Here is a 12,531-nt window from a genome sequence, read left to right as displayed (position 1 = left end):
TGGTACAATAATTTTGGAAAGTAATCTGATAATCTCTCAAAGATACAGTGCATATACGTGCTGCATCACACACGTCCTCACACACCCACATCCATCCATGCACACTCATGCCTATCCAGGCATGGCCATAAACATCCACACAGAATTACACTTCCAAGAATTTATCCTAAGATATCATCATGGATCTGGGCAAATCTGAGATTTAACTGGAGACCACTGGCATCCCCAACATTGGGAACTGAGGAATTAAGGTACATCAGCATGGAGTAAGGGTTGTCAAATTACTTGATATTCTCCACTCTCTTATAAGATGCTGATTTCTTTCAGGACTCTCAGGTAACCCATACATCTGTGCTCCAGAAAGTTCAACAGCGTGCTAGCCAACACTCAGATGTGCTCATTTTCTAAAAATCTCTTTATGCCCCTCGTATGTTATCAAAAGCCTGGGGCAAACAAGCAAGTGTTGGCAAGAATGTGGAGAAAAGGGAACCCCTGTGCATTGTTGGCGGGAATGCAGATTGGTACAGCCTCTGTGGAAAGCAGCATGAAGTTACCACAAAAAACTAAAAATGGAGCCCGGCCGGTGTTGCACAGTGGTTGAGCGGTGACCTATGAACCAGAAGGTCATGGTTCAATTCCAAGTCAGGGCACGTGCCCGGGTTACAACCTCAAGCCCCAGTGGGGGGCATGTAGCAGGCAGCAATCAATGATTCTCCTCATTGATGTTTCTCTCACCCCCTCTCCCTTCCTCTCTGAAACCAATAAAAATATTTCTTTTTAATTAAAAATGGAGCTGCCTATGCCCCAGCAATTCCACTTCTGGGAAGATATCCAAAGAAACCCAAAACACTAATTCGAAAAAATATATGCACCCTATGTTCACTGCAGCGTTATTTACAATAGCCAAGATTTGGAAGCAGCCCAAGTGTCCGTCAGTAGTGAGAGGATAAAACAGCTGTGGTCCATTTACACAATGGAATACTTACTACTCAGCAATAAAAAAGGAAATCTTGCCCTTTGCGATGTTCTATAAGGGGACACCAGAGCGCACAATTCGTGGATGGATCTGGAGAACATTATGCTAAGTGACATAAGCCAGTCAGAGAAAGCTAACATCATATGATTTCACGCATATGTGTAAACTAATGAATAAAATGATCTAACAAGCAAAATAGAGCAGACTCACAGAGAGCAGGCTAGGTTGACAGCTCTCAGGCAGAGGGGGCGGGGGGTGGGGCTGGGTGGGGGGACGCTGCAAAAAAGAAAAAAGAGAAAAAAACTCATGGACACAGACAACAGTGTGGTGATTGCTGAAGGGATGGGGGTAGGGGAGGTGGAGGAGGATAAAGGGGGAATAAAGGTGATGGGCAGAGACTTGACTTGGAGTGGTGAACTCAATACAGTATACAGATAATATGTTGTGGAACTGTGCACCTGAAACCTGTATAATTTTGTTAACCAGCATAACCCCAATAAATAAAGGAAAAAGTCTGGGGAAAATGGCAAACAATCTAGAAGGTTGCATCAGTGTCTTTAAATGTCTTTTATGTTCTCCATCCATTTTACAGAAATCAGAACTGGATATTATGAGTACGGTTTATATAGGAGACTCAGCAACAGTGGACCCATCACCTAGAAAGGACTTTCACTCTATAGGCAAAGGAGTGGGGAGGGAGTGGATACACATGTTTGAATTTAAAACGATGTGTAAAGGTATGCATCATTTTTTAAATATATATTTTTATTGATTTCAGAGAGGAAGGGAGAGGGAGAGAGAGATAGAAACATCAATGACAGAGAGAATCATTGATTGGCTGCCTCCTGCACGCCCCCTACTGGGGATCGAGCCCGCAACCCTGGCATGTGCCCTTGACCAGAATTGAACCTGGGACCCTTCAGTCCGCACAGGGTGACGCTCTATCCACTGAGCCAAACCAGTTAGGGCAGTATGCATCATTTTTATCATTTCCCATTTTAACTCACTTTTTCAAGAACTGACCATCTATAATTTCCTGACGTGTCAAATAAACATATAGCTGCTAAAAATAACGTGGTTAAAAAAAAGTGACTGACTTGGGGAAATACTGACAATACATTAAAGAGAAAAGGGCCCTGACCAGTTTGGCTCAGTGGATAGAGCGTCGGCCTGTGGACTGAAGGGTCCCAGGTTCGATTCTGGTCAAGGGCATGTACCTTGGTTGTGGGCACATCCCCAGTAGGGGGTGTGCAGGAGGCAGATGATCAATGCTTCTCTCTCATCGATGTTTCTAACTGTTCTAGCCCTCTCCCTCTCTGTAAAAAAAAATCAATAAAATATATTTTTTTTAAAAAAGAGAAATGGAAGATTAAATAGTACAGTACATTTACATCTTTGTAAAACATGCCTTTATTAAATATGACTAAATAAAAATCCAACAGGAACATACTATAAAATACCAACAATTCATCTCAGATACTGGCTGATGATATTTTTTTCTTCTTTTTACTTTCCGGAACTCTCTAAGTTTTGTACAATTAACATTACTTTTGTAACAGAAGAAATATTACTTGAACTTTTTCAGTACCTCAAACTCTCTACTCATGGAAATTCTGCTAAATGTACATTCCAATGATTGTGACAGAAAAGCTGGTTGGTGTGACAGGACTGTCATTCATTAAAAACAAAACTCACGGTCTATGCTGAGGTGCCACACACAATAACCTGGGAATGACGAGTTCCTCTGCAGAATGAACCATGAAGGAGGCCAGCACACCTGTCACCTGTTACCTGGGCAGGGGAGGCACAGAACAGAGCTGAGCTGGGGGGCTGTGGAGACATCGAGCTCTGGAAACTGCCTGGTTTTCCGGCTTACAGGCAATGACCATCTGGGCTCTTGCCTAGCGGAGATAGTCACTGTCTCCTTTTCTTAGACCTTTGGGGATGTGATGTTATGTAAGGGACACCAGGGTGCACAGTTCAAGCATGTGTGTTAAGAGATGCTGCATTTTAGAACCTGAGAATGCAAAGCAGTCTCATTCATCCCATCACACAAGCATCCCTTTAAAACGGGATCGTGCAAAAACTGATGTTGATGAACAGGGTCCTAAGCTCAAACAACAGACCCTGACAAGAAGAGGTGAACACAACTCTTCACTCCGGAGGTTCCAAATCACCTGTGGCAGATCTGAACGGCACCCGTAAGCTGCAACAACTGAAAAGCTAGTCAGCCTCCAATACAAGTCCTCACGCAGAGTCGGGTCTGCAGGAGTCGCAGGCAGTCAGCAGGGATTTACTGACGGCCGGCTCCTTTCCAGGCCAGGTGCCATGCAGACACAGCAGCCATACTATTTGTGGCCGATACCCTAATAATGGTAATCATTTGAGTTAGGAGGTGCCGGAGGGTCAGCCAAGGCCAACACCCCACGTCCCAGATGACGTACATCCCAGAGGTCTTGTACCCTCAGCAAGGATCCACAGGGTCATGAGAGGCGCAGGTCATGTGCCACCCCTGACCCATTCCTGGTCGCTCTTCCCTAGAAATCCAGTCCCTCCTAAACAGTATGAAAACGCAGGCAAGAGAAGCCAGGTGTCAATGACAAATGAGAATTTCCTAATTGTCCTAACTGAAAAATAATTATTAATTTATTAAATACCAAGAGAGAAGACCTCTTTGAAAAGGCGATGATGTGAGGAAAACATCGTCTAGAAGTTACACAGCAAGTGAGGCTATGCATCAATACCACAGGCGAATTTCCTAATTGTTTCACAACCAACTCTGAAGATAATTTTTTTTTTTTACACAGCAGAAGGACAAAGCTAAAAAAAAAAAAAAAAAAAAAAAAAAAGCTGATTATACAAGGGAAAAAGATATCCCTTTAATCTTTTGAGTTTTATACCAGGTGTTTGTATAATACCTCTTTTAAAGCAAGATGTTTCGGGGCAACACTTTTAATTAAGCTCTATCTTTCTGCTGTTTGATACCATCTCAGAGTTCTCCATTTTCATTCCACGTAGAGAAAAATTAACTCTAAAACATGAAAACCCTGTTGCAAAAACAAGCACACCATCATGGGTTTCTTCTCTATTTAAACCTGAGTGACTCGGGCTAAATGTACCACCCTCTTAATCTCCAATGTGAAGCTGTTTCTTTATGAGGGCAGGCAAAAGAAAAGGCGGTACTAAATGACTGAATTAGTGTCCATTCCCAGAACTCACTGTATCAAAGACTGGCGGAAACAGCAGGTTATTGCCATGCCAGGTTTATTTCTTCAGCCCTGAATTTCATCACCGAGGTCTAGGTCTGCAAAACGATACTCAGGACATGTATTTTTAGATTAGCTCATTAGTCTCCTATTGGTATTAAACCAGGCCTCATTATAGCATCCCTCTAAAGCTTACATAGGATGCCTTTTTCTTTGGTCTCCATCTCTCAATAATACAACTTAGGGATTTTTTTTTTTTTTCCGGAACACAAGAGGACTCACAGAGCAGCTTTCAAACTGAGGCCCATCACTCTAGCTGGTTTGGCTCAGTGGATGAGGAGACAGCCTGTGGACTGAAGGGTCCCGGGTTTGATTTGATTCCGGTCAAGGACACAGGCCCGGGTTTTGGGCTACATCCCCAGTAGGGGGCATGCAAGAGGCAGCCAATCAATGATTCTTATCATTGATGTTTCTATCTCTCTCTACCTCTCCCTTCTTCTCTGGAATCAATAAAAATATATTTTAAAAAAAAAAACAAAAAACAAAAAACTGAGGCCCATGGACTGTGAATAAAAACCTACATGGCCACCCTCCCGGCCAGGAGCTGTCCCAGTACTTCCCCCACCTTAAGATCATGCTGGCATCTGCGGTGTCTTCCTCCCTCAGGAGGGCCTCTGGCCAAGTGCTCAGGGCTGGTGGCCTGGGGTCTGGGTCAGGACTCACTGGGCACACCAGGCTTCCCTCTGCTCTCACACCTGCAATGTGGAGGGGTGGGCCCAGGAATACCCACCACAGTCTGAACCTGCCACTCAACATCTCTTGGCAAAAGCACCCTTATAATTTAAAAAATCAACTATCTAGCTCTCTGCTCTTTACAAACCTTCGTGATACTGGACGAGGATGCGAATGCGATCTTTCCAGTGGGGATGGAGGTGACACTGTTCCTTCTCCTCCTCCTGCCCGGGGCCATGAGGAACTTCTGAAACTGGAAGCTGGGGACACAGGCTCTGCCTGTGACCTTGAGAGAGAACTTGAACCACGCTCTGGGCCACACTCCCTCACCCACTGACTCTTCTAGCTCCAGTTCTAAAAGAACTACGGCCGCTATGCAGATCCTTTATCTTATATCTACAGTTTTCCGAATAGTAATAGCATCAAACTGCTCGTGGGGACCTACAGATTGGAAAAAGATGGTGGGGAAGGGGAGCAGCCCAGGCAAGGACACACACAGGTGCCCACACATGAACAGTCATGTCAGATGCCATCCACTTTCTACTTCACACAATTACAACCTTTAATACGAAGATCTAACCATTATGACGTTTATATTTCCTTTAAAGTTTACTGTTGCCTTAGCAGCTTTCCTCAGTGCTGAAAATATAACTGCACTCTCAACAAGGCAAACCTTCCCAATCATGACCTGTGCTCATGGGAACTGTGGTTGGCACAAAATAAAATTCACAGACGCCTAATTTTATAAATCAATAAACAATAAACTACATTTTTCACCTATGAGGGTGACAAGACCCCATGATGGAGAGAACAGGCCCATGGCTGCGGGAACACAGGTCCACGCAGTTCCAGGGCAGTGACCGAAATGCATGCTGCCATGTCCTTTGACCTGCCATGATTCTCTCTACAGGAACTGAGGAAAAACATTCCAAGATGCACATCTAAGGATGGTCCCTGGGCATCAGGTGTGAGAACAAGGGACAGCCTGCATGCGGCCAGTGAGTGCCAAAACACACACACACACACACACACACACACACAGGGCCACGGGATCCTGTGAAGGCAATGATGGAAGACCCCAGAGAAGTCGAATGACCAATCAGTATTCTTTTCCAGGCTGCACTAGCCCCCACCAGGATGTTGGCAAATACAAGGAGAAGTGGCCCTCGGGCGTCTCAGGCCTGGGGAAGGGACCACTGTCACTGTGTAGGACAGTCCCCTCAGCAAGGAAATTCTTGCCCCAAATACCAATAGCAGCCAATATTTCTCTTACATTAAATTTCTGGACCTAACCCCCCAAATTGTTGTTAGTGGTCAATTTTGAGCGGCCACGCTTGGGGCCTCAGTAACTTCCACAAAGTGTGTCCACGCTGCTGCGTCTCCCCTTCCCTGATTCCTCCTCCTCCACACCGAGTATGAACAGGGAATTTCAACTTTACTATCGGAATTCTCACCTCAAGCACATATTAACTTAATTCAAATAAGCGAATGTTGAAGGCAAGAGTGAAGGCTCTGATAGCCTGGGGCCTGCTCTCCTCTTTGCTCTCAGGCCAGGCTGCTGGCTTCACTGAGACTGGCAGGAGGGGGCGTCTCGGGTCCTCGAGCAGCCTGGGCTTCTTCCACCCTCTCGCCACACCTCCCCAGCACCATCTCCCTCCGCCGTCTGACCGGAGAAAACCAGAGAAGCAGGAGGACAGACAGGGACTCACCGTGAGGACGCCTAGCGGCAGCCCACTCACCCCTGCCATTTTAAACACACATCCTCGCACACCTCCCGCTGAAGAGACACACTCTTGAAATGAAATGTTAGCTACTAATCACCAAGGAATCAGGCTCATTTCCCGATATTTCTGAGAAATGTGGGGTTTTTCTAAACAAAGGAATTACAGTGTTTTGTCTAAATATCTTTTTTAAAAATACACAAGTATTTAATCTGTGTTCTTGAAACAGAAGACATAAGGTTTACAGTTGGTGCCAGAGTACAATATGGGAGCCCCACTTCCATGCTCCTCCCTGATCCCCACACACCACCTTAGCTCTTCCTCATCCTCTGATTTCAGTGAAAACGGCTCTGCTTTCCTGAGAGGCCCCCAACACCTGGCCCCGCCACTCGGCTGTATCCCACCAACTGCAAGCTTGGTGAGGAGCTCACTGTTGGACACAGGCACTCAACAATGGCAACAGTGGATGCGTGAACCGAGGAGCGCGGGTGACCATTACTTCGGGTGTCTCCACCTCCAGCCCACACACCAAGAACTGAGGCAATGAAATACCCACAGGAACCAGCGGGCCAGGCTCGTGTACAAGTCTAATCTGAGGTGCATCTACAACAGGACAGGAGAAAAGCTCCAAGTCTTTCCAGAAGACCAGCTGGCATCGGGCCCCTTAGACCAAAGACACTGTTCAGCAGGTTAACCTGCAACAGTCGTCCGTGCCCAGACCACCCCCCACGGGCCTAGTGTAGTGCAGCTCACCTGTCAGGACAGTCATGCTGCCCCTCTGCAGGCCCTGCCAGCCCAGCCCTTCACATCCAGTCAATGGGCTCACTCCTGCCCAGCCATTTCCCTGGCTACATCCCTAAGACCTGCTGGTCGCACTGGACCTCCACTGGACATAGGAAGCTGCCACACCGTTTTTCCTCATCCTCCTCACCAAAATCTGACAGGCTGACCCCTCAAGTCTCCTAAGTTTGTCCTCCTCTGTGACCCCCAAAACCTAACTCCAGCCCCCTCCAGTCTCCCTGGGCCCCAACAGCCTCCCATGGAGCCCCCAGAGCTCTGCAAACCAGGGGTCCTAGCCCACCCGCTTCAACCCAAAAGGCTCGGCTCCCACCTGGGATTTTGATCGTACACCTAAGAAAAAACTGAAACACCACTGCTTAATTAAATTAACTACTTCTCCTTTCCCCTGCAATACGGCTGCCAAAGTCATCTTTCCAAACTCAAATGCCACTCGCCTACTTAAAAAAAAATAAGGTTAACTAGAGAAAAGGCCAAAGAAAAGTAAATGCCCTTACTTGACCACAGTCTCCATTCCCAGCTTGGTCCAGCAGCCCGGGTGGAACCTGGCTGCAGCCACTCCTGACATCACCCAGCTCTCAGGACAGGGAAGGCCACTTCCCCTGTTTCTCCCCTCGCTGTTTCTCAGCCTGCACTACATACCCCATTATCATCAGAGCGCCCAGGACCAAACATCAGCCCCAGGAGAACCACCCCACAACCCAGACAGCCCTCAGCTGCCCCTCCCTTCCCAAGGGCTGCTTCTCCAAAAGAAAGTGAACGTCAGAAAAGGCTGTTGATGAGCCCTTCTCCCTGCACCCAGATGGCAGGGGCCGTGACTGTCTCTTTACATCCTCCAGAGGCCGAGGCGTCAAAGAGAGTCTCCCCTCTCCTCTAGTCGTTAATAAAAAAGAACAGATAAACTGGGCTCCCTGAAGCACACAACCCCAGAATTGCACGCACTCTTACGGAGGCACTGGGGTCCAGCGGCACCCTCTGCAAGATGCCACATTAACCTGCTCCTGGGCACATACTAACCTCTCTTGCCTCTCTGGGGAATACATGGGTAAATGCAATTAGAGATGATAAAAATCAAGCTAACGTGATATATGGATTACGACTTCAACTTAAAACACAGCGCCCAGGATGCAACTGTGTGTTCATACACACTCCACCAAATCAAACCCAGCGCTGGAAGACAGGAGCCAAGCGTGAGAGCACGCCCAACAGTCGGTGAGAGCATGGGGCGCTCTCGGGCAGACTTCTCAGAGACTATTAAAACCTCTGAAACGACGAAAAGGCATAATGCCCATTATTGGTTCCACAGATCTGGACACATTTTGACTTCCTCTCGCTGTGTTTCAGGTAGATGTAGTGCACCTGAGCTGCAGTTTCCACCTCTGTGCAATAAATCAGCAAATAAACAAACACAGCCTCTTCTCACTGATGTTTACAGGACAATGCATTCTAAGAAACACTGAAGGATAGAACTGGGGTTTCAGTGACTTTAACTGACTGTATTACGAAGTGCAGTAAGAACTACAGAACCAATAAAACGGACTATGTTTTTAGACCTAAGGCCAATTTCTTGGAACAAGTTAAAAGAAAAATCATTCAATATATCCTATTGTTTCATGACAAATACAAAGCAAATTTTTTACATTTCATTAATCACCAAATTCCATTTTTCTGAGGAAAAAATGTGGCCAAAACAGGGTGGGTTTTAAACGGCAGGAGTACTTTGTTGATCAAAGCTGAATTAACTTCCTGCACTCTCCACAAAGCAGGTACACAGGGGCATTCTGCACACAACCAGTCCCCCCAGGTCCCAGCCCTCCATCTCACTGAATTCAGGGTGGCCTTCAACAAAGATATTCAAATTTCTAAGTTAATACAGTCTGAAAAGATGAAGGAAAAGTCAGATGATACCATTTTAGCCTCATGCAACATCTGTCATTGGTGCCAAAGCTGCAAAACCCAGGGGTAGAAGCCAATCACACACACCTCTGTAAAAAGCTATGAGAGTTATTTCATCTCTTTCACTTTTATCCCGTATTATTTGCTTTAAAAGTCTGGTAATAAACAGCACTGCTGTTTGTGTTGTCATTCTAAAATAAAGTGGGAAAACTACAAAGAATGGAGGCAAATATCTGTCTGTAAAACCAAGCAAATATACTTACATCTTTTGCCATGTTATCAGATCCGTGAAATCGATGCTATAAATGTTCACCCTCCAGAGAAGAAAAATGATTTTTCTGAAGGAAGGAAAAACAGAAATGAGTAAGAATGAGAAAAGAAGTTAATAAAATATCAACATTTTCCCCAGTACCAGCACCAACCATCCTGACTGCCTCTGCAGGTAGCAGGCACTTTCCTTTCTAAACCCACACTCCATCCTCAAAGCGCAGCTGGGGAAAAAAAACAAAAACAAAAAAAAAACCCCACACCTGGGATTTTTGAAAGTCATCTAAATGAACGAAAATGCATCCAACACCAGGATGCCCAGTCCCGCTCCCTGCAGACCCCCGTCCACCCCGAAGCCCACACAAAGACTCCAGCACGGCACCCGGTCAGGCCTGGGACCCAGCCTGCGCCCGCGCACCCAGGGCGCAGCTGGGGACCCCTTGCCAACGCCTGGAAGCAGCCCCTCTGTCCCTGCGCAAAAGCGCACCCCAAGGAGCGCCCGGGTCCCGCTGGCTCGATCCCCTCGCCCACTCGGCCGGCCGGTAACTCTGACAGGTGGGCTTCCGGGGTCCGGCCTCCGGCCTGTCACTAGGCCGCGGCCGCCTCGCCGCGAGCGCCTCCCGCGCGCCGGAACCGGCAGTCGGGCAGGCCAAGTCGGGGTCAGCGCCGCCCCCACGCACCCCGGACCCCCAGACCCTGTGCGACCGGGCCGACCCCCAATCCCCGCCGGGTGCAGGCGCCGGCGCTGCTGCTCCGCCGGAAGGCCACCTGCAGGCCCTGCCGGGGAACCCGGGACCCCGACCCCACAGCCGGGTCACCTGGGAACCCCCGACGGCGGCGCCCAGGACTGGGGGCAGGAGGCGGGAGAACCCGGAGAGGCGCGCACACGCGGCGGGGAAGGGGGAAGGGGACCTGTGGGCGCCCCGCGTGTCCGCGCCCCTCCCGGGACCCCGGCCCTCTCCGGCCCCCTGCCCGCCGCACCTGGCTGACGGTCGGCGCGCGGACACTCGGGGACAGACACGAGGGCGCGGAAACGGACACGCGGGCGCGGACACGCGGACACGGACACGCGGGCGGTCCCGGCGCGCACTCCGGCCCGGGGTCCTGCCCTGCAAGGCGCCGGGCGCGGGGCTCACCCTGCCGAGCGGGCGTCGGGCGGCGTGACGTGCGCGGCGCGGTGACGTGGGCGGCAGCCCGGCTCCCGCAGCGCGCCTGCGCGCGCGTTTTCGCGCCTTCGGCGCCCTTCTCCTCCTCCTCCTCCTCCCGCCGGGCGGCCCGCGCTTGGCTCGGAGGGGATGGGCTGCGCGTGCGCGTGTGTGCGCGCGCCGAGCGGGGATGGAGACCCAGGGACTGGCGCCGGGCTGCGGCGTTGCGCGCGCGGGGGAGAGGAGCCAGTGCGGTGTGCACGTGTGCGCACACGGAGGACAGGGGCCGGGGATGTGTGCACCTGTGCGCACACGGCGGACAGGGGCCCAGGTTGCGTGTGCATTTGTGCGCACAGGGGGCAGCGTGTGCGTACACTTGTGCGCACATGGGAAACGGATGAGAGTGTATGCACACGGGTGTGTGTGCACCTATGAGTATGCACACATGGGTGAGAGTGGGAGGCTGTGCGCATGTGTAAGTGCACAGAGAGGAAAGGGGCCAGCTGTGTGCCGGTGCACATGGGTGTACTTGCTGGAGTGTGTGCACACGGGCAGAAAAAGGGTTGATTTTGTGGCCACGGGTGTTTATGTGCATACATGGAGGAGGGGGACCGGTGTGCCCACTTGCAGGTGTGCGCACTTGGAGGAGGAAGGGAGACTGGGTGTGTGAACACGTGCAGGTTGTGTGCACGCAGCAGTGTATGTGTACTTGAGAAAGGCAGGCAGGCAGGGATGTGCCCACGGGCATGTTTGGTTGAGTTCCTGTGTATGTGCACAAGGAGAGGAGGGCGCACGTGAGTTCAGATGCTTGGAGGAGGCAGGGAGTGTGCGCACGCAGCTTGTAAGGCCCTGCCCACCTGGCGCTCTCCTCTCCTGGTCTGGCCCTCAACCTCTACACCCACGCTCCGCTTCCGCGCAGATTACCCGCGTCCTCCTGCAGAAGGGTGCTGGGAAGGGAAACCAAGCAGTCAGTTTGCTCCTTATGTGTGAGACTGATGAGCCCTGACTTGTGCCCCTGCAACCCACCACCGTCAGGGTCAGGGCCTTGCGCCCCTCCCCGCCAGCTTTTTAAAGGGGCTGGCGACCCAGAAGAGGGTGGGCGGGTCCTGAGAATCCAAAGTTCAAGGCTGTATCAGGGGTGCTGTGCTGAGAGCTCAGGCTTAATTAACGTTTCAGAGGACAAGCACAGAGCAAAGGCCTCTGCACTGTATGGACAACATGTTTGCTGCATTACACCCCACCTAGCATGGTTTCACAATTTAACCATTTTATGCTGACCACACCCACTCCTGCTTCTCTAATGCACCATTTAAACTGTTAACATCTTAATCAGCATTGGTTTCTTCTTGAAGGCAGCAAAAATCTTCACATTCTTTCTCTGATCAACCTACAATGGACACAGAGAAACATGGGTGGTGGCGTGATATGGGGTGAATAAAAAGCTTACGGAGGGCTGCCTGGCCAGCGTGGCTCAGCGATTAAGCATGAACCTATGAACCAGGAAATCTCGGTTCAGTTTCCGGTGGGGGCACATGCCCAGGTTGCTGGACTCAATCTCCAGTGTGGTGCATGCAGGAGGCAGCCAATCAATGATTCTCTCTCATCATTGATGTTTCTCTCTCTCTCTTCCTTCATCTCTGAAATCAATAAAAGTATTTAATAAAGAAGAAAAGCTTACAGAGAGGGAAAGTCCTACACATCCTAACACCTTATTTCTCTGCTGGTGAAATGTATACAGCTCTTCACCCATTAGCAGGTCCCCATAATCCCCATGATATCTGAACCTACAT

At 49.6% G+C, this 12,531-nt stretch overlaps 1 protein-coding gene across 2 annotated transcripts in view; it reads right to left on the bottom strand.

The window, feature by feature from the left end:
* TFDP1 (transcription factor Dp-1) overlaps positions 1-10,762 on the bottom strand; it is a 49,190-nt gene extending 38,428 nt beyond the window's left edge. Inside the window, exons 1-2 of one of the 2 annotated variants that reach the window (XM_059685196.1) lie at positions 10,578-10,762; positions 9,593-9,667 (exon numbers count right to left, since the gene is read on the bottom strand). In XM_059685196.1, the coding sequence (XP_059541179.1) occupies positions 9,593-9,604 (12 nt within the window). In that variant the 5' untranslated portion in view covers positions 9,605-9,667; positions 10,578-10,762. Of the gene's footprint in view, positions 1-9,592; positions 9,668-10,577 lie in introns of those variants that run through there. The other variant, XM_059685197.1, reaches the window with a different exon arrangement.
* Between the last annotated feature and the right edge of the window lie 1,769 nt (positions 10,763-12,531).

This window comes from Myotis daubentonii, chromosome 2 (genome assembly GCF_963259705.1).
Source record: "Myotis daubentonii chromosome 2, mMyoDau2.1, whole genome shotgun sequence".
In the NCBI taxonomy this organism is placed as follows: Eukaryota; Metazoa; Chordata; class Mammalia; order Chiroptera; family Vespertilionidae; genus Myotis; species Myotis daubentonii.
This window is presented reverse-complemented; position numbering and strand designations above follow the sequence as displayed.